The sequence below is a fragment of the Puma concolor genome, chromosome A3, assembly GCF_028749965.1.
Source record: "Puma concolor isolate L17-30 chromosome A3, mPumCon1.1.hap2, whole genome shotgun sequence".
NCBI classification, from domain to species: Eukaryota; Metazoa; Chordata; class Mammalia; order Carnivora; family Felidae; genus Puma; species Puma concolor.
Genome location: NC_141669.1, coordinates 19909790 through 19932910, shown reverse-complemented (window position 1 = coordinate 19932910; position 23121 = coordinate 19909790). Strand labels below are relative to the sequence as shown.

Below are 23121 nucleotides of genomic sequence, written 5' to 3'. Positions count from 1 at the left end.
TAGGGATACAGAAGAGAGTCATTAGCATGAAGAGGTCACTGAAGCCACAGGAGTAGATGAGATCACTTAGGAGGAATGGGTGGAGTAGCATGTTTACTGTAGTTCACAGACGAGGGAGCTGTGGACTGGCTTCAAGGAATTCATGAAGTGGGTACAAAATTTTGTAAAAATTTCCATCATATTTACTTTAAATATCACCTTAGAATCAAATAAATTTTAAATGTCTAATTCTGTTCTTGTGCACTCATCATTGAGGCACGATAGTCTAGAAAAGTTTGTGGCTTTCAGAAATAAAAGAAAGCATACTCTGCCATTAATATTACCCACACATTCCTTCATTTACTTTGGGCCTATATTGAAAAGATGCCAAAGCAAAAGACAAAAGTTAATGAATTCAACTTTTGGTTTTACTATCATCAATGAACACAACAAACTTTTTCTGCCAAGGGCCAGATGGGAAATATTTCTGGTTTTGCAGGCTACAAGGTTTCTGGTATAATTACTCAACTCTGTATGAAGCCAACCACAGATGACACTATGTAAATTAATGAGGATGGTTACAATCAAACTTTATGTTACAAACTTTATTTATAAAAACACGTGGTGGCCTTGATTTTGTTTTACTTTTTGAAAGAAGGCCTCATTTGAAAAGGCTGAAAACTTTTCCAGAACTTGAATTTGTATTCCCACAAAACCGGGTCTTGAAGATTTCTACCAGATTGCTGATAATGTTGGAATGAGTTTGTAACTTAGAGCAGTGGAAAAACTAAAAACATTGCCTCTTTAAATGTTCTCTTGCTCTCCAGAAAAACTGCCAATTCCACCCTATTATTTTGAAGCAGTTCAGGGAAGAACTGAAAGCTCTGTCATTCATTTCAATTTGCACCTGGATGAAAACAACCACTCTCCCGAGTGCATCCAGCGTCTGGGTTTTGTTTGTAGTATGAATGCTGACTTTACCAAAGATGAATTCTTACTTTGTGAAAAGCATTTTCCTGCCCATCAAAATTTGGACTAGAAGAAAAATCCATGTACCAGATAGAGCCGTATAAAGGGTAGCAACACATCCAGCTGTGTGGCTTAGAGAAGTAAACTCCACCAGCTCATTATCTCAATCACTGTGTACCACAACAGATCAGACTAGGCCCACAACTCTGAAAGAAATCTTGTCAATTTCACTGGCAATGGGGTTCTGAAGCCCTGCTTTTCCAGGTGGCTTTGTGGAGGAACCAGAGCAGGATAGGAAGTTCTTTCTTGGCTTTCCAGAGAAGAGGTGTTAAAGAGCATGACTGAAAATAGATAGAAGTACTGTTTTCATTTTTATTTTTTTAAGAGAAAAGAGTCTTTGGGGAATTTACTAATGTTGGGCTTACTCACAGCTATTTTTTTTTCACCAGTGAACGAGATAATCTTTTGATTTGAGGCTCTGTAATCAATATTATGAATGCAACTCTATTTGCTGTCTGGGCTAAGTTGCCTTTTGAAGAGCAGTGGGGAAAGAGATATCTAATGGAGTCTTCTAACGTTGGAGGAAGTACTTCAGCAGGCTAGAATAAAGTGAAAAAGGCTTGTCAAGTTCTTTGCATGCAGAAATCGTAAGACACATGAAAGTGGCCTTCAAAAGGTTCAGACGATATTATAATTAGGATATGGATTTATAATCCTTTTCTTGCCCATACAGATATTGTCAGTGATATAAGCCAGCCAAAGATGACTTCATTGTGCTGAGGACAAAGGAACTGATGTGACATAATTTTGAGTAAAAGGTTTTAGAGAATTCTGGTGCTGTCTGACACAAGTCTCCCTAGATAACTTAATTTGATAGTCACAGGATTTTAGTACTTGTTGCCACCAGAATGAAAGTCTACATTGATTTGGCTGTCAAAGTTGATAAGCATATTGCCATGTAAGAAATCTCTATAGAACCTCAACATTTTATTCAAGTCAAATAGCAGCCTTCTCATGGAAATTCATTTTTAGCCTGCCTTATAATTTACTTTTTCTTTCACTTATAAAATGAAGGGATTTGTTTCAATTTTTCCCCAGGAATTTGCCATTAAATTTGCATCAAAGTTTGATTAAATATCATGGATTAAACAAATGTGTTTTATTGCCACTACCCATTAGAATCTGAAAGCGACAGGGGCACCTGGGTGGCTCAGTCGGTTAAGCGTCCGACTTCAGCTCAGGTCATGATCTCGCGGTCCGTGGGTTCAAGCCCCGCGTCGGGCTCTGTGCTGACAGCTCAGAGCCTGGAGCCTGCTTCCGATTCTGTGTCTCCCTCTCTCTCTGCCCCTCCCCTGCTCATGCTCTGTCTCTGTCTCTCAAAAATAAATAAATGTAAAACAATTAAAAAGAAATTAAAAAAAAAAAAAGAATCTGAAAGCGACAGAAGTAAAATTTAAAGGGACATCATCCCCTAGGACAAAGAGAATAGAAGGGAGACAATGCAAACAAAAGCTTAACAAGGAAAAAACCTTCTGAAAGCCAGAAAGTTCCTGATATTCCAGAGGAATAGCTTGTAACTTAAACAGCTAAGAGTGCTCCAATGAGAAGTCTGAGACACTTTGTAAAGATGTGTTATCCCTATGTAAACTATCAAAAGACCCAAATCTCCAACATAAGGAAAACACTGTAGGCAAATTTTGAGTTAACGTACTTCAACTCATTGTCTGAAGTGGACTCTCATGAGATTCTCACAAGGACCCGTGACAGAAAATAAGAAAATAAAAGAATATGCTTTGCAGACAAAATGTTAAAAATGTTAAAATCAGACAGGTCCTTCTGGATCGTGTCATTAATCATCTTAGCTTTCAACGAGCCTCAATGAGCCATTAGTGGCAAGAGAGGAGTCTGAAGCCTGGATCTCCTGACTCCCAGGTCAGCGTCTTTCTTCTTCAGCTCACTGCCTCACCGTCAGTGAGCCTGTACGTATACGTAATAAAGCAGCATAGAGGTGTAATCCTCATACCTGATCCTGGATACTGGAAGACATTCTGCTGCATCTGAGGATTGATTCCAGTGCCAAACTGTCCTCCCATGTTTCCTGTCATGCCTCTGTTCACCATGCTGTTGCGGTTGGCCAAGGTTGACTCGGGATTTGCTGCCAGTTGTGAAAACGGGCTGGTAGAAGCAGGTGGGGTTCCTGGATTTGTACCATAGTTTGGTGGGTAGGGAAATTGCTGCGGAGCACCCTGAGGAAGACGGGGGTTCCCCATTTGAACTGGCAGTCCAGATGAGGGAGGGAGGTTGTTCCCAAAGCTTTGTTGCCTCATGAGCATGGCTCTTTGCTGCTGTATTAGCTGCCTCTGTCGGTGCTGTTGGCTGTACAACTCCCGCTGGCGCTGTGCCAACATTTGGGCGTTCAGGGGTGGCTGCAAAGGAGAAAACAAATCCTCACTTATTAATATTGTTATCGTCGCCACCTATTTTGGAAAGCTTACAGGATAAAGCCTAGTAGCTTGGGACAACAAAATATGTAGCAATTATCACTATGACTTCGATCTTATCTGACTTTAGGTTACGAGACTTTTTTTCTTTTTCATTTCCCCCAAATTTACTGTGTTTCTTAGTCCCCTCCCTTTTTAATGTTTACTTATTTATTTTGAGGGAGAGAGAGAAAAATCCCAAGCAAGCCCCGTGCCACCAGGGCAGAGCCTGACATGGGGCTCGATCCCACGAACCACACGCGATCATGACCTGAGCTGAAATCAAGAGTCAAAACACTCAACTGATTGAGCCACCCAGGTGTGCCCCTGCCTCTTTGCACTAAGATCAGTTATTCCACTTTCATGAATAAAATGTGATTATAGTTGATTTTAATTTTCTTCATATTTCCTATATTTTCCAAATTATTTATAATGAACATGCATTACCTTTACAACTAGAAAAACCTACAAATACTGTTTAAAAAGGAAGAATCAGAAATCCAGGATCCAGTGCCAAATAAATTGTTACTTAAAAAGAAAATAATTCATTAGAAATAAAATAATAAACAGAAATAAATGGAACCAGCTATTTTATATCATTGTTGCAGTAAAGACTGCTCGAGGCATTGGAGTACATATTTTAATAGCTGTAATAGTAGGAATGATAAAAGAAGCAATAAAAATAGGCTAAAATCACTTTTTGGTCTAACCCGTAAAGAAATATGGCATGTCAATAAAGCCTTCCTCAGAAAATTTCAATTCAGACTGAGGATCAGGTTAGAGCATATAGCTCCTTTAAAATTAAACTTGCCAACCAGATATAGTCCAATCTAGAAGAAACTGTGACATATGACTTTCTGACACAAATCATCTTTATGTGAATTCCAAAAGTGGGGTCTTCTTTCCTTATAACCTAATTAACCTCGTATGACCTAATCACTGATGTTTCTTAAAAGAGAGAAACCCAAGTATGGATCCATGAAGACACCAATGTCTGCTGCTTAACAGTAGTTTCTGTCAATATTTATCCTTTTGGTTAACAGTTAGCTTCCTGTATTTGCCCAAATCCATCTAGGTGCATTTCATGGAGAAAAGAAAAGTTGTTTGAATCCTCTCTAAAATTCCTCATCTCCCAAATTTGTGTGTCACCTTGGTTAAGGAAACATAAAAAAAGTGGTTGAAGCAAAAATATTAAAGTATGTGTGGAAGTTAAGCAGGGAGTGAGTACTAGACAAGACTCAGAAGGCTACCCAACTCTTTTTATGTTTAAAGTTCCAGTGGCTCGGGGTTCATATCCAAGGATTGTTAAAACAAATGAAAAATAAATAGAAAACGCTGATGCTCGGACTGAGCAGAGAACACAAGGTAGGTAAGATAACTCAGCAATGTAACTGAGTTTTGATCAGGTTTCAGCTACCATTCACACAGCTTCTTATCTAGGCTTCTTATTACTGGTATTATTTGGGATAGCAGTAAGAGTTTTCTACTTATTCATCGGGTATCTAATAGCAGTGACAACAATACCAATAAAACCAAACAGGGAACCCTTGGCTTCAGATCAAATATCAGTAAGGGGTATCACAAGTCGATTATAAATTCATTCTAGAAGAAAGCTGGACTACTACATAAGAAGATCAATTCACAGACCATTTCAGACACTCCAGTCAACACTTGGAGAAACACAGCTTGGGCTGGAGGAGTACTAACAATGCCTGGTTTTCTCACAGTACCTGAGGTGTAATCTGCTGCTGCATGCCTGATCTCATATTGATGCCAACGGGAGTGTTTGCTGCAAACTGGTTTAAGATAGCTTGCCGATTTTGGTGTATCAACTAGAGAAAAATGTAAACAATGAGATATCATATTTCTATATGCAAACATATACTTTGGCCCTCACAGAGTGACACAAACTTTTCATTGATTACTAACAAGTTTTAGTATTACAGGTTTAGTAAGATTATTTCCCATGTTTATTTGCCAAAAGGCTGGCAATTCCTAACATTTATCAAATACTTCTTGTCTACAGAACACCAAATATGACAAAGCATTTAAAAGCAGAATCCATATTCATGTACATATATATATATATATACACATGCATATATATATGCAAATAGGTATATACACATATCGTACATACAGCGTACTTTTTAAAACACGCTAATACTTAATTATTTCAGTCAAGTACAATAATGGAGAGAAAAGAAACATCAGCCCTTGGTCTTAAACACTTGTAAATATAAAAGTAAGTATATAATAGGGCACATTCTATAAAAGTTTGGAAGACGAATGGAAAAGTTGAGGCACTTCTCATTTGAAGACTGACTGTCAGATGGGTACATATTTGGGGAAATCCAACATGATTTCATTCACTGAAGAGAATTATGTAAGAAACAAATGGTTTGAGAAAATAGACTATTTATTTAACTAGAAGAAGTAATTACTTTAGACCAGCATTTCCCAAATTGGTGTTCTAAAGAACACTGTTCTGCAGGATATTAATAGATGTGCCAGGAAAATAGCATGCTGTGCTGTATTAAGTATTGGAAATGATGGGTTACACAAGGTGAAACAGATTTCTTTACTGCAGTAATTCTATGAGCCTTTAATTGACCAAAGCACGCTATGGATCTTCAAGAGGGCGTTATACTATGCAACTTGTTCTCAGAAACCTTTTTTCCTGACACGTAGCCATTAACATGACTACAGAGCAATCTTGTATGGAACTCCAGTTTGGAAGATGCTGTCTGTATTGGACTTAGGGTTCCAGGTCATAGGCATTCCTTAACTTTATCAGGTAACAAAACAAGCATCCTTGGAAGTGATATTTCCTGATAAACAATCTATAGCTTAAAGAATTTCTTGCTCAATAATTTGATATGAATAAACTGTTCAGAGAGATAACAGCAACAATATCAATACTATTTTGTGTTTATATGGCATTTTATAACAAAAATTACTAATAAACACATTAACATGTCAATATAGTTTACATTTTAATACATTTAATATATTCCAATATACTAAATGCAAACTAGAAAGACTAAGAAAGTTTTGTAAGAAAATCCATATTGTTGTAAAAAGTGATGAAATCACCCATTTCCAAACAGCTCAATTCTTAATTCTGGTTTCATTAATTTTCTGACTCCCATTAGGTCAGAAAACAAACTGTTTTTGGGGGGAAAGCTCAACAGAATATAAGGATTAAAATGAAAATTTTCAGGCATTTGTGGAATATGATAAAACATTTGGAATCGCTTAAAAAATAAAGTTATGAACATTATGGTTTTAAAAGTCAAAGGGACTCTTAAGTACAAAAATCTATATACTTGTTAAATTCTACAGACCACAGACATACGTTTAAATAAACCATGAACTTTATGAAGATTTATAAAAAAACAAAACAAAACAAAACTAACTGTACGCAAGATACTACATAAGGTTTGAAGGCTAACGAGGTGAGCATATTTCTTTCCTCCAGGAATTCTCTGTTGAGTGGCACAGGCCAATACAGAATGGCGCCACCCACAAGTGCTGTACGTGTGTATACAGGGATGTCTACAACTAACTCAGCTGAAGACGTGAAGGGAGGGACCAAGGGCATGAGTGAGCTCAATGGGACCTTGAAAGATGAGAATGCCAGCTGGCAGGAGGATGGCAGAGTTAACCTGAGGCAGAAAGTACAGCGAGTCCAAAAACAGAAGACAAAGCAATGAGGACAGGTGAAAATACACGAATACGCAGTGATGAAGACAAGTAACGTTGCTGGGGGAGTGGGAGTTGGGATTCCAAACTCACAGCTTTATATATTCTTGGAATTGTGAGACAGTGTGAGAATGCAATGGGTGGGGATGGAGGAAAGATGCCTAAGAAGTAGTAAAATTGAGAAAATAACCTTAGGAAATATATTACTACCTTGGAAAATAAACAGGCTATTTTTGGAAGTAGAAGAAATTACTGCAATCTACAAGCACTTTCTGCAAAATTGATCTGTTTCTGCCCTTGAAATAATTCTTATTCATTTCCCCATCCTCCCCTTGACCATCTCTGTGCACAACCTGACTAATGCAGTGTACAGCTGCCTCACTCTGACCTACTAAAATGCTACCCATTATCTAGCAAGCAGATCAAGCTCTATTTCTGCCAAGGAAGTCTTCCCAAAATGATCACCATATCCTTTAACTCCTCGGAAATCTTGACTTTTGGTTGGTGGGTGGAGAGAGGTCAGTAGTCTTTACAGCTGGGGACATAAATTCAAAAGTCTACAGAGGCCAGGTCAAAAGACTTCTATTATAAAAGGAAATGTGGGGCTTGAGGCCAGTGGAACAGTACAAATTCAACCCACATGTATAAAACACCCCCCCCCTTTCTCTCTCTCTCTCTCTCTCTCTCTCTCTCTCTCACACACACACACACACACACACACACACACCCAGAGTTCAGACCAGCTGACATTTTGTCTGTCTGAATGTTTTGTTTTGTTTTTTTTTTCCAATGCCTTACCAAGAAGTCCTTCTATAGGAAAACTAAAAGATGATTACCTAGCTAGAGGTTCCCAATCAGGGATGATTCTGCCCCACAAGAGACATTTAGCAATGTCTGAAGACATTTTTGGCTGTCTTGGGGAAAGGCTGCTACTGGCATCTAATGGGTAGAGGTCAGGGATGCTGCTAAACGTTCTTAAATGAATGGGAAAGTGCCCTATAACTAGAATTATCTATCCCAAACTTTCAAGAGTGCCAAGATTGAAAACCCTGATTCAGCCACTGTGTACATTTTTGACAAGGAGTTCTTTTAAAGAAGCTCATTCTTACATCAGGCAGTTTTCATTGTCAGAATTCTAGAGGTGAAATTTGCCTCTCTGTATTTTCTGCCCTTTGATCTTAGTTCTACTTTCTGGTTACTTCTATTTTCTATATAATATAAAAAATTATCAATAGTGGTTCTTCTACCAGATCCATACTCTTCTTCAGTACCCTAACACATAACACAAGTGGACTTGACTTGTTTTAAGATGGCTAAGTAATCACATTTCTTTACCTGTCTCAACTGTTACTCCCTTTTCAAAAAATTTTTTGTAATATTTATTTTTAGAGAGACAGAGACAGAATGCGAGTGGGTTAGGGGTAGAGAGAGGAAGACACAGAATCCGAAGTGGGCTTCTGGCTCTGAGCTGTCAGTGCAGAGTCCAACGCAGGGCTCGAACTCACGAGTTGTGAGATCATGACCTGAGCTGAAGTTGAATGCTCAACCGACTGAGCCACCCAGGCACCCCTCCCTTTTCATATTATCCTTTTCTTGGGAGTATGAAGACCCTTGCTGGAGAAGAAGAAAACAAAACTAGAACAGAATAATTACATCTCTTATCAGCTAATGTTATACCATTTTCTACAAGCAACAGGTCTACCCATTTTTGCTGTTGTCCTTTTCTGAAAATAGAACTTTAGAAATTCTTTTTTTTTTTTTAATGTTTTTATTTATTTTTGAGACAGAGAGAGACAGAGCATGAGCAGGGGAGGGGCAGAGAGAGAGGGAGGCACAGAATCCGAAGCAGGCTCCAGGCTCCGAGTTGTCAGCCCAGAGCCTGACACGGGGCTCGAACTCACAGACTGTGAGATCATGACCTGAGCTGAAGTTGGACGCTTAACCAACTGAGCCACCCAGGCGCCCCATCAACTAATGCATCTCTACTAGTTTCCTAGGGTGTTTTTCCTCCCCTTGCCCCCCCCCCCCACCGCCAACTAGGGATTATTCATAACTGTATAATAAAATTTAAAATCTTAGAATCTTTTTACTCTTTGTGTACCATATTCCAGTCAATGAGATATAGTTAAGGTCAAGAAATAGGTTTTTAAACTGATCTTCTTAAAATCCATTAAAAAGAAATAAACTGTGATGTAGATCTGAGTTTGTACCTTTCTTTTTTCAAACCATCAGGCACTGTCCTAAATTCCTGCCTATGAGATGTTTTACATCTCCTGTGTTTGGCAAGAGGGAAGAAGGCATGAGAGGATATGACCAACAAGTAAACAGATGATTTCAATCTATGGAGATAAGTGTATCATGAACACCATGTTATGAATCTGAGATATTCTGGATACTAATCCTTTGTCAGTTATATGGGGTTGCAAATATCTTCCCTGAGTCTATGGCTTGTCTTTTAACCTTGTTTATGGTATCTTTTTTTAATGTTTATTTATTTTTGAGAGACTGAGAGAGACAGAGCACGACTGGGGGAGGGGCAGAGAGAGAGGGAGACACAGACTCTGAAGAGACACAGACTCCGAAGCAGCCTCTAGGCTCTGAGCTGTCCACACAGAGACTGACGCAGGGCTCGAACCCACGAACGACGAGATCATGACCTGAGCCGAAGTCAGAGGCTTAACCGACTGAGCCACCCAGGCGCCCTGTTATCTTTTGTAAGTTTTAAACTTGGAATGCAAAAATCAACCTTTTCCTTTATGTCATTTTTTTCAGGGCCATAGAAATCTCATATTCACATTTAGGTCATTAAAATCCCCAGAATTTATTTTTGTGCATGGCATGAGATAATGAATCTAACCGAATTTTTTCCCCTCATGGACGGCCAAACGTACTAGCATTTATTCTATAGGCCATCCTTTCTCCACTGATTGCCACTTCTGTCCCTTATAAAATCTTTATATACATCTGAGTGTATGTCTGGGTTCTCTACTGTGTTCCACTTGGAAGAACTGTCTATCCCTATGACAGTTCCACATTGTTTTAAGTTCCAAAGCTTGGTTTTAAATCTTGGTATCTGGTAAGGCAAGTTCATCCTCCTTCTTTAAGATTTCGTACTCATGCTTCTAAAATAAAGTTAGCATTTATTTGTTAAGTTTCATGTTGAGATTCTGACTGGAATTCTACTGAATTTAATTAATTTCAGAACAATTGTCATCTTTAAAAAAATTTAACATTCATTTCTGAGACAGAGAGACAGAGTACGAGTAGGGGACAGGCAGAGAGAGAGAGGGAGACACAGAATCTGAAGCAGGCTCCGGGCTCTGAGCTGTCAGCACAGAGCCTGGTGTGGGCCCGAACCCAGGGACCATAAGATCATGATCTGAGACAAAGTCAGACACTTAACCGACTGAGCCACTGAGGCGCCCCCCAAAATTGCCATCTTTATGATAGTCTTTCAAGTCACTAATGTCTTCGTTTGGATCTTTAACTTGCAATTACGATTAATAATTTTCTAAGTTTTATAAATTGCGAACATATTTTGAAATTATATTTCCTAATTGGTTGTTGATAGTAAAAAGGATTGCTATTAATCTTTATGTCTTGGGTTTTTTGTTTTTTTTTTTTCCTAGAAACACTGCGAAACTTCTCAATTAATTCTAAGTCCTCTGTAGGTTCTCTTGGATTTTCTACATAAGCAGTTGTAGTGTTCATATATGATTATTTTGTTTCTTTCTCATGTTTGCTTTCTATTTCAAAATCACTTAATTTATAGTGTGCCAATTTTTAGTGTTTTTCTTTTTCTCTGCACTAATATGAACTTATTCATTTAAAATATACATCCTGTCATCTAATGGAATTCAGGCAGGAGAAAGGGCAAGTGTTCCATCTCAGTTCACCAATTTGATCCCAACACGTGCAACTTTAAATAAACCTCCATTTCTTGATTTTATCAGGTATTGTTATTGCCAACTCACAGCCCTTTACCCTCCCCTTCCTCCTCAATGACAAACTAGGAGTCTGTTCAGCTGACTATCCCAAATCATGCACAAGGGGTTAACTGTGTGCTCTAAGCCAATCCTTGCCATCAGGTGGTTAAGGGTGTACATGTGACTCAGTTCTGGCTGGCCAGACATGTGAAAAAACAATTTCCCCCCCGTTTTCTTTTTTTGGAGTGGGAGGGAGGAAAGAAGGGCAAGAACCTGGAAAAAGTTTCTTGGCTTATGGAAAAAGATGCACAGGTGCATGTGATATTTGTAACCACTAGAGCCATTTTTCTAGTTGCCAGGGATTAGAGAGTAAAAAGATAGAAAGAACGTAGGTCCTTGGATAACATTCTTGAGCCTGTGAGGTAACCACACCTCAACCTGTCTCTACTTTGTATCATCTCATTATCTGAGTCAAAATACTTTTTAAAAATGGTTTCACTCCTTTGAATTGATGTTTTTTCTTTCCATGTTGCTGAAAGCATCTTAACTGAAACGATGACTGAGATAAGCCTTGGCCAGACCTCGCAGAGAGCCCTTAACTCACACAGAAGACTCCAAGCATTTACAGACTGTGGACTGGGATGTCCCACTGTTATACAGAAGAACTTATGGTCCAGAAACCAGAAAGTAGGTCTGGATGATGAGGCTCATTTGGTAGCAAAGTACTGTCTTACACGGCATTATAGGTTGTTTTGTGTACTGACATATCTCAGGGCTCAAAACTTTCTCTAACTTGATGGATACTTCACTCTGTTGGGTTACCAAGACCACCAAACTTTGGACATGTCTCCCTGATATTTAAAGGAAGCAACAAGGAGCCACATTCGTCTATTTGCACCCTTATTTCATGTGTACCCTCTGCATTGCTACCTCTGCTAATCAGATGTTTTAGGAAAAAATCAAAGTAAAAGTGATTTTTTTCCCAAACTACGTGCGAATTATTATCTCATCCATTCACAAACCTAACCTAGACTGTTGATCTGGCCTTGCTCAATGAACCCTTGCCTTTAAACAGTATTTACTGACTCTACCCTGTAAAATGAAAATCAGCACACCTACGTTTTCCTCTACTTTTTGGGTTAACCCTTAATCACTACTTGCACTGTTATGTAAGTTTCCAGTTGTGTATGTTTGGAATACTCCAAGCTGATGGGAAGTTCTAAAAGTTGCCTGTATCTCCTTAATTCTTTGTATTCCTCATAGTGCCTAGTAGTCTCCCTAAATATGTTTTGCGAATGACATGTTTTGTGAACCAATAAGCATTTCTTATTCTTGTGCTCTCTACTGAATAATGACAAGTTATAGCAAGAGGTAGTTTACCTTCAACTAATACTCAGAACACATTACTATTTCCTTTCTAGATTTCTCTTTTCTTCCCTCTCTTCCCCTAATTCCTCTTTCAGTTCTTTATTCCACCCTAGAATTTTAAATAGTATTCCTTTTTTTTGTTATTCTACCATTAATAATTTCTTCCTATCTCGTCTGGAGCTCCCTTTCTCTTTGTCCCTTTCATCACCTTCTTTTTAAGTGGAATGGAAACTCATTTTATATTACTTATTGTATTTACTGAATATAATTTGATAATAAGAGCTAGTGTTTAGTGTTACTGCATGCCTGGCACTATGTTAAGATCTTTACATGTACTAACTCATCTAATCTACACACTGCCAATGAGGTAGAGGAGTTATTTATTAGTCTCCTTTTATGGCTATAATCAGAAATCAGAGGCTTTAAAAGGGTAAATCATTCGATTGCCAGCCCACCTACGTAAGGTCAGAAGTAGGACTTGAATCTAGAGCTCCTATAACATTATATAATATTGCCTTTCTAATATAATTTAGTTCCTTCTTTCTCTTCCTTTCTGAATTTCTAACACTCTAGGAAATTGCTTTAAATACTTTACAGAAAATCCAAAGTAATACATACAGACGGTTAAAAAAATACAAAAAGATAAATAAGAAGAAGTAACAGTCTATAGTGCTGGTCCCACTTCCCAGAGCTGATACTTTTAACCATTTGCTTTTTTGGTCTTGATGCTTATCTCTGTATGTGCTGCTCATTCAATCTTAAATATTTATGCCATTACACCCATCCATTACCTGTCATGAGACAGAAGATTTAACTCATCCACAACTCCCCAGACCCCCAAACTATCCTTTCCTCTACTCTACTCTCCTAATATAATAACATCATTAAGCTTCAATCACTCCAACTTCAAACAACAAAGATTCCATTTTCTGTTCCATCAATCAATCATAACAGTACCTTTTGATGCTCTACTTGATCAATTAAGCTACATATTTCTCTTTATTAATTTAATAATGATATGACGTTCGTCCTAAATATTTTGTCTCAAAAAACAAAATCCACTTGCTTTAAAATTTTAAGTCTCACAGTACTGTTATCAGCCAGTTGCCTTTAGCTGAATGAACGTGTTTTTTATTTTATCCTAGCAGACCAAGGACAGTTTTTTGAGTCTTTCATAAAGGTTGTGGGACTACTCCCACTTAATACCTTTCTTGTAGCAATTAGGCTGCTCTTATTTCAGAGAGGGAGCCAGCACATGCCTTTAAATGTATCACCTGCTAAAAAAGAGTGCTCACCTGCTGCTGTCCCTGCAAGCGCTGCTGAAGCTGAAGCCGCAGCTGGTTGGGGGCAGCGGGAGGTCTGTTCAGAGTCTGTCTGGGCTGCATGCCCATGCTGGGTGAAAAAGCGCCTCGGGGAGGTGTTACTTGAACAGGCATAGTCCCCAGTGAAGGTTTTTGCCTGACCATGCCTTGGAAAGGGCTGGAGAGATTGGCAGTAGGTGAAGGAGAAGAATAAGGCTGGGAATAAAGGTTGGGTCTTTCGTCCATCATCAAAGGTGGTGTTGCTTGTTGTGGTGGAAATCTCTCTGATAACACATCTAATCCACCTCCCTGTTGGACAGCAAGCCAGAACATTTGACAAATAAGTTAATGCCAATACGTGACATGCTTCTCTATATAATCTTGGATCTGAGAACATTTACCTCTAGAACGTCTTATTATAAAATATTCATGTTGAAGTCATGAAGCTCTCTAGTAGGAGTTTGCTACTTGAAGGAATCACTTATGAAAAGTTAACTTTTGAAATGGAGTAACAGATGAACTGAGATGTTTAAAATCTCAGAAAAGAGATAAAAACATGGTTAAAACAAAAGGCCCTAAAATCAGTGAGATAAAGCTAAAAGGTTTAAAAAGAACCACATTGCAAAGCCTAAGAGAGAACACACTTTACCTGTAATAGTTTACCATGAGGAGTTAGATTCCTAAAGGAGGGATTAATTAAGCATTTTTCTATCTCAAATACAAAGTTCATCCTTTTCTCTTATTTGAAAAAAATTCATAGCTGGCCTAACAGAATGCCATAACTATGGCTTTCAAAATCTATACTATTATTCACTGTAAAAAATCTAATTTAAATTGTGACCCGGTGTATGTAACTGAAAGGAAAACTTTATGAAACATAACTTCCCCTTTTTGTGGGCTATGCATTCTGATACCTTATATTCTACTCCTTAAAAGAATGTTGATTTTTTAACCTCACAGTGTGAAAAATGCCTGGAAGTTGGAGCATCATGGAATATATAGGTTGAGGTCTAGCACGAATGAAGGATAAATTAAGTCCTAGAATAAGAAGTAATGGTATAATGTTGGATTCTATTCTAGGGGGAGCTTCTAAGATTCTGTTCCATAGTGAAACGCTAAGACTTTCTAATTCTAACTATTTGTAATTATTATGATTTTTTGTTTAAAAAACTCATTAGTTAGCTATTATATATTTTGAGAATTTTCACAAGAATAAATTATAAAACCACAAAAAACATAGTGAGAACAGTATTGAAAAATCTTGCTTAAAAATAATTTTCTAGCTTCTCAGGATTTGTATCAGTTATATAAGGCCGAGCTTAATAAATACCTGGACAAGTTTGTCAATCCCCAGAGCTCTATCTAGTTCAGCTAGCTCCGTTTCATCTTTGCCGCTGAGGAAGGACACCAGCTGTTCAAGAAGAGCCTTCTCATCATTTCTGCCTTCTACTGTTGTTGGTGGACAGAGAAGCTCATCTAATTGTGAACTAATACACTGGCTATAGAATCAAAAGATAGAAAAGTTTAAGACTGATACAGCAAATAAGTATTCAATCTCAGTAATGCAAATATATATATGTATATATGATACGAACACATATGCAAGTCTTATTCTAGAAAGGTCTTTGCTGAGATGCTTTTTCGACCAATTCTTACACAAAGAAATGTTCTACACTTATGTGAAAAAACTTGTAAGTGTTCTATATGTAGCCGGAATGTATTTTCACTATTTTGTCAATCACTGAACTTTGCTTCCGTACTCTTCCTGTTAGCTTATAGAATTAGCCTAAAAAATTAACTAAACATAGTTAAGAAAGGAAAAACAATTTTTGGTGAAAATCAAAAATAAAAATCAATCAAAATCTCATAAAAAATCATCCAGCCTATGGTAAGATTTATTCTATTTATACTTAACTCTCAAAGATGATCAAATCATATTGATAATATGACATGATGACCATTTACCCAAGAAATCAAACTAGAAAAAAGAAACATGCTCAGTGTTAAGCAACAACAACAAAAAAATGTTGATTACATGAAGGAAATACATAGTCTAATCCAAAAGGATGCCAATTGATGCATAAAATTTAGAAATATATAGAAAATAATATTAATAATACAAATATAATGACATAATTTTAAGGATTCTTTTTGGGGGAAGGTAAGTGGGAATGCAGTTCATAGTTAAAACTCTAAGCTACACTCGATACTGTCTAGTCATCCTTTGGTTGCTATGTATGAAATGTACTCTTCTCTAATGTTTTGGAATAGAGCTACTTATGTCAATTAAGCAATTAAATTGTAATCAAGATGGGACACTAAGTAGATGTAAAATGTACCTTCTCTTATTAACCATCTTGCTCCAAAAAGAAACTCTGGACAAAATAATTATACAACTAAAAGCTCAAGAGCTTTCAGAATAATTGTTATACTGAGCTCACTTCATCTACAGGTCTCAGAAACTGTATAAGAATCAATCAAAGCAAAGCAAGAGATGAAAAATAAAACAACCACTGCATACTATGTCAATCGCTTGGTAATTACAATACATACCGGCCTTGCAGTCACACAGTAAGTAAATCTGTTTAACTTGGTGTCTTCCTACATCCCCTTTTTTTCATTAAACATTCACTTCTACTACTAGCTCACAAAATACCAATGTAGGCTGGAATCCAGTGTGGGAAAAGTAGTCCTTTGTTGAAATTGGTATCTGATAATTTTAATTTTTTAATTTTTAAAATTTTTTTATGTTTGTTTATTTTTGAGAGAGAGCGAGCGAGCAGGGAAGGAGCAGAGAGAGAGGGAGACACGGAATCCAAAGTAGGCTCCAGGCTCTGAGCTGTCAGCCCAGAGCCCAACACAGGGCTCAAATTCACAAACCGCGAGATCGTGACCTGAGCCGAAGTTGGACACTTAACCGACTGAGCCACCCAGGCACCCCAAGTATCTGATGTTTTTTTTTTTTTTTCAACGTTTTTATTTATTTTTGGGACAGAGAGAGACAGAGCATGAACGGGGGAGGGGCAGAGAGAGAGGGAGACACAGAATCGGAAACAGGCTCCAGGCTCCGAGCCATCAGCCCAGAGCCTGACGCGGGGCTCGAACTCACGGACTGTGAGATCGTGACCTGGCTGAAGTCGGACGCTTAATCGACTGCGCCACCCAGGCGCCCCATCTGATGTTTTTTAAAGTAGGAAATGTGTTACTCACTCTTCTGGTTTATTCTGATTTACGGTAGTCACTGTATTATTTGCCCATGGAATCTGATCACCTGTTCCTGGCTGTCCAAACTGGTTATCAATTGCTTCCAATTCCAGCTCCGGTAATCCTGGAAAAAGCAAGAAGTCAGGATCACAGTGGAAGATAAAAAGACAGTATTTTTCAGAAGTAATATATTGTGTAATAGAATGAGATTTCCCCTATAAAATATTATTTCGATGATACAAAGGTCCCTTATTCAGAAACAAACTATCTAGAATGTGGCCACATAATAACCAGTGAGAAAGAAAAAGTCTCTGAATCAAAGACAATCTGATGTAAAAAGGCCTGCACGTAAGTTGACGTTATCATAGGAGAATCACTAAGAATTTTGCCAAAAATTATCTCTTTTATTTCTTTTTAACTGTTTTCTTTTTTATTTCTTTAATTTTTAAGTAATAGCTACACCCAACATGGGGCTCGAACTCACAGCCCTGACTGAGATCAAGAGTTGCATGCTCCACTGACCGAGACAGCCAGGCACCCCAGAAATTATTTTCTTTAAAGATAATTATAACAATTTTGGTTAACTGCTTTTTCAGTCTACAGGGCAGTATAATATCTACAGGGCAGTATAATACACTATAGGTAGGGACAGTGTTATCATGAAATGAGAGTGGCAAACAAAAGATGTTCTATAAAAGGCAGTAACAGAAACTATAGGGCACAGCAGTCTGGGGTTGTTTAGAAAATGGGCAAAGTTCTGTAGCTGTTAACTAAGAATACATCTGTATAACAGTATAACGACTGATGCTTATAACAATGACAAATGAAAAAAGACATCAAATTATATCTTGTAATGGAAGAAAATAGTATATGCATTTTAGAAAGTTTTGGTTAGGCATTTTCTTTTCAAAACTTGATCATTTCTGTACTGTTTATTCTATGAAAAATTGTAAATAACCTCAATTCCAGAAACTCAGGGAATGTTTAATGAACCCTGGTTTGGATAGTTACAGTGTCCAACTAAATGAAAAAGAAAATGACCCCATAAACCAAGATATTATGTGCAGAATGATTCTGGTTTTACAAATTATTTAGTATATATGAGTAGAAAAAAATTCTGGAAAGGAGTTTATCTTTGGTAGATTTTAGGTTGTGAGATTAAGGATGACTTTTATTTTCTTTTAGTGCTTCTAATGGTTATTTGTAATTTCTGAAATGGACATATATTAATTAATCATTGTTATGGGCTGAACTGTATTCCCCCAAAATTCATATGAGAAGGTCTAACTCCTAGTAGCTCAGAATGTGACTGTATGTGGAGACAGGGTCTTCAGAGATGGGCAGGGAAGTTAGGGTGGGCTCTAATTCAAGATGACTGGTGTTCTTATAAGAAGAGGAGATTAGGACACAGACAAAACACAGACAGAGGGATGACCACAAGGCCACTGCAAGGAGGCAGCCATCCACAAGCCCAGGAGAGGCCTCGGAAGAAACCAAACCTGCCAACCCCCTTCACCTTGGACTTCTAGCCTCCAGATCTGTAAGAAAATTAAATTCTGTTGTTTAAGCCACCTGGTCTGTGGTATTTTATTATAGCAGCCTGAGAAAACTAGTATAATTTTTAAAAACCCAACTAAAAATGCGTTGGAGGTTGTTTTTTTTTAAGCGTTATTTATTTATTTAGAGAAAGAGTGCAAGTCGGGGAGGGGCAGAGAGAGAGAGAGAGGGAGAGAAAGAATCCCAAGCAGGCTCCACACTGCCAGCACAGAGCCCAATGTGAGGCTTGAACCCAGGAACCATGAGATCATGACCTAAGCCGAAGTCAGACACTCATCTGACTGAGCCACCCAGGCGCCCCAAAACACATTCACTTCTAAATACAAATAATTATAGCTTTCAATTAAATTTGTCTTGTCTGTCATGACAAATGATAGAAAAATTAAATTCTGTAGATTCCGAAAAACAAAACAAATAAAAACCACCAAACAACACCAACCACAAATGATGATGGGAAAGGAATCACTTACTTCCTATCATTATTTAAATCAGGAAGTTAGTCAAAGAAGATTATCTAAAGCTGTCCCACTGCTCTATTCCACACATTAATTCCTCAGTCCTATTCTATTTCAGAAATCTAACCTAGACAAAATTAATTATATTTAAGAGTCAAAGAAAATTTATATGGCTATCTACCATCAATACTGAATATTATAAGATAGTTTATTTGACTCAGTAATAGGACCTCATTGGTAATGAGGTAATGAGTAGTAATACCTCATTGGTGTCCTGGTGAGGAAAATATCAATAAGCTAGATAAAATTTCTCAAAATGAACTAAGATTCATGTGCTAAGTTTGATGACTAGGAAGATAAACCCGAACAAATCCAACTTTGATTCAAGTAAAAGTTCTGTTTGCATAGGCTTTATGCTTAAAAGTTGGTTTTTATTCTAAAAGTTACCTCAACCTTTTAAGATTTCCTTTAGAAATTTATTTTTACAAAAAATTTGAGGATTTGCTGGAATGTTTTAAAAAATACACAAATATGGGCCCTTGGGTGGCTTAGTAGGTTGAGCATTCGACTTCGGCTCAGTTCATGATCTCATGGTTCGTGAGTTTGCGCCCCGCACCAGTCTTACTGCCGTCAGCACAGAACCTGCTTTGAAGCCTCCATCCCCCCCACTCTCTGCCCCTCCCCTACTTGCTCTCTCAAAAATAAACAAACGTTAAAAAAAAGAAAAAAAGAAAAACACAAGTTATCTTTGTTCGTCCAGGGAATAAATCTACTATTTTGGGTCATATTTGTGTCCCTATCACAAACACGAGTATGTACATATGTAACACAAGACAGGCAAAGTAATTTGTAGAGGGAAGTATCAATGCATCTCTGTGTTGGAGAGGGACAGATGAAGTGGGGGTAGAAAACAAGCTCTTAGGGATCCCTGATCAAGCTATTTTTTTTTTAATGTTTGTTTATTTTGAGAGAGAGAGAGAGAGAGAGAGAGAGGAGGGTAAGTGCGAGTGCATGTCAGTGGGAGAGGGGCACAGAGAGAAGAGAGAGGGAATCCCAAGCAGGCTCCATGCTGTCAGTGCAGAGCCTGATGTGGGGCTCGATCTCACAAATCATGAGATCATGACCTGAGCCAAAACCAAGAGTCAGATGCTTAACTTACTGAGCCACCCAAGTGCCCCATCCTTGATCAAGCTATTAATCTTTCTTATCATCCTTGCAAAGGGCTCAACATCATATTTTCTCCATTTCTAGTCTGGTTAAGAGGAAAGCTTTATATATCCATTAGCCACAAAAAAGTTATGTTACTAAAAAATTTAAAAATTTCTCGGGGCACCTGGGTGGCGCAGTCAGTTAAGTGTCCAACTTCGGCTCAGGTCATGATCTTGCAGTCTGTGAGTTCGAGCTCCACATTGGGTTCCGTGCTGACAGCTCAGAGCCTGGAGCCTGCTTCTATTCTGTGTCTCCCTCTCTCTCTGCCTCTCCCCCACTCACACTGTGTCTCTCAAAAATGAATAAAATGTTAAAAAAAATAAATAATAAATAAATAAAAATTTCTGCACACAGGTAGAAACCATTGTCTAACCATGGCAGCAGCTTTTGCACATTCTACTCCTTTAACAGACCATCCCTATCTAGTGATTCCGACGGTCAGCCACTTGCCTCAGCCATTGGTTAAGAGGTTTCTGGCTCAGTTTTGTGTTACATTTGGTTGTAGTGTTTTATTTTTCTAAATAAAAATAAAGCACAGCAGTTGCAGTGTTTTATTTTGCTAAATGTGATGTAGACAACAGATTAACTTATGTTAAAAAAAAACCCTCCTATAAATCATAAGATAAAAATGGAAAAATCCAATAGATAAATGGCGAGAGAATATGAACAGGTCACATCCACGTGACTGAAAAATCACTGAATCACAGATCACTGAAAAATGATCAACCTAATTCAAAAAAAAAAGCAATACAGATTAAAGCTATACTGTGATACTTTAAAAAACCAAACCATCAGATTGGCAAAGATGAGAAAGTGTGTAAACTCGATGTCTTCGGATGTGTAGAAAGAAGAACATTCTCAGAGTGTAAACTGGTGTAATATCTGAGAAGGGCCATTTGGCAAAATCTATCTATCCTTTGACCAAGCAATTCTATTTAGAACTTCTATTTCAGTTACGCTCTCATATGTAGTAAATTATCTCTACATAAGATTATACATTACAGCTTTATAAAATAGCAAAAGATACCAACAGGCACAATACTCTGTAAAAAGGAAATTAAAATGGATTTTTTTAATTACTGAAAAAGTACTTTATGTAAAACTCATTATTTTTTGAGTTATATAATTATTTTAACGTGCTACAAGTTAATGATCTTTAAAAAATAATAATCTCAGAATGTGTATGTCCATCAAACATAAGATCAACCACTTCACGAGATCATTCACTTATTCCAATGAAGTTGTCAGTGTTCAAATATTTTTGGAATTCTAGATCGATCTAAAACAGTATACAGGTCCCTCAAAAAAATATATCTCCTTATAGTTAGTCTAATTTTGGTTCTGGTTAAAACAAAGTATTATTGTTTTTTGGATCAACAAATTTGGCTCCAAATAACTCCAGAAAATTTCAGGAGTTAAATCCACCCTCAAAGGATAAGGAGCTGAAGACAATCAAAAGGACGTAGCAGAGGTTTTGAAGGTGCTGCCGAAGAGGTCATATTGTACATATTTTGACCAATAATACCCTCCTACACCGTCTCTTGCTGTGCTCTTATAGTACATTTCTAACAACATTATTTAAATCACTTGGTCACACTGCATGGGTGTGTGGTGTGCATGTCGACAGGATATTTTGAAACCAGGCAGACTGAGATTTAAATCCTGATTCTGCATATACTAAGTGGAAAACTTCAGGCAAGTTTTTGTCTGTATTTTTTCTTTCTTTTCATTCTCTGGATCTTAATTTTCTCATATGTAAAGAGACCTAAGGCAATATTCTGGTTCAGTGTGGCAGATTTATCCTTGTATTTTATTTTCCCTCCAAAATTATCTCTGAAATAACAAAAGAAATAAAAAAGAAAAAATAAATCTCCAGCTGAAGGAAAGGCAAAAGAAGTATGGCAGCTGACTTGAACGACAGAGTTTCTGAAAGATAAAACAGAGGGGACAAACTGATGGTAAAACCTTAACAAAACTAAAAAAATCTACAGTGGGAGAAAGAGAAGATTCTCCAAGAAGGGGAGTTTTCCCAAAAGACCAGAACACCCCCAAGCTCAGTGGTCAATACAGGAACAAGCCAGGGGCGACTGGGCCACTGAACAGCTGCAGCAGGCCCTGCCCCAAGTGCAGAGGACTCTGGCATCTGCCCCTGGGATTAAAGAGGTAAGTGCATGACTCAGGGTGGGAGTTCTGCCCAGGGAATCTCCCAGAGTGGGTGCCTGGGCTGCCACGAGGATTTCCCCATCACCAAGCCCCACTCTCTCACAACAGCAACAAAGAAATAGGGCTTCTATAATCAGAACCTACATTCACTGCCAGAGCAAAAGGGTTTCTCACGTTAGCTAAAGATACACTCTAGCTACCAAGATTGTTCATTCTAGGCCTTTGTCAGTGTATATGGATGGACATCTCAAATTCCAGAAAAGTCAGTGGCAGGAAAGAGAGATAGAAAATTTAACAAAGAAAGTAACTTTGGAGAAAACAAAGATAATTACAGAAAATGGATGGGTCCTAGAGTAAGCATAATAGATGTGTCATGACACAGACTAAAGAGTTTTTCATATCCATACAAAGTAATGGGCTCCTATAAAAAGATGGACTCCCCATCTTCTTTTTCCTTCTTCAATCCTTTATTCTGCCCAACTTGTTTCCTTAGCCTTATGCCTCCTAAAATCTTATTTTCCTTCTTGTCTATATTGAAACCATATAGACTGGCTGTCTGCATCTATCATCCTTGCCCTCGTTTACCTCAGTATCTTCCCTTCTATGCTTTTGGCCTTTGCCAACACTATAGCACAAGGTTTAACAGATTCTGGCCTATTTATATACTTTTATATATGGAGCTATATTCAGGGGAGGAAATCACAAGAGAGAAGAAAGAGCTATTTGCCTCAGGACAGACTATGAAGGAAAAACACTCCATTTTCACAGTCCTATAGAGCTGGAAAACACTTTCTATTTGTATTAT

General features: G+C 37.8%; 1 protein-coding gene across 4 annotated transcripts in view; it reads right to left on the bottom strand.

The window, feature by feature from the left end:
• The window catches only part of NCOA1 (nuclear receptor coactivator 1), a 105208-nt gene that overhangs the window by 20750 nt on the left and 61337 nt on the right, over positions 1–23121 (bottom strand). For all 4 annotated transcript variants that reach the window (XM_086700112.1, XM_086700113.1, XM_086700114.1 and 1 more), the window contains exons 12-16: positions 16939–17056; positions 15059–15227; positions 13723–14037; positions 5159–5260; positions 2972–3374 (exon numbers count right to left, since the gene is read on the bottom strand). In XM_086700112.1, coding sequence (XP_086556238.1) covers positions 2972–3374; positions 5159–5260; positions 13723–14037; positions 15059–15227; positions 16939–17056 — 1107 coding nt within the window. The remainder of the gene's footprint in view (positions 1–2971; positions 3375–5158; positions 5261–13722; positions 14038–15058; positions 15228–16938; positions 17057–23121) is intronic.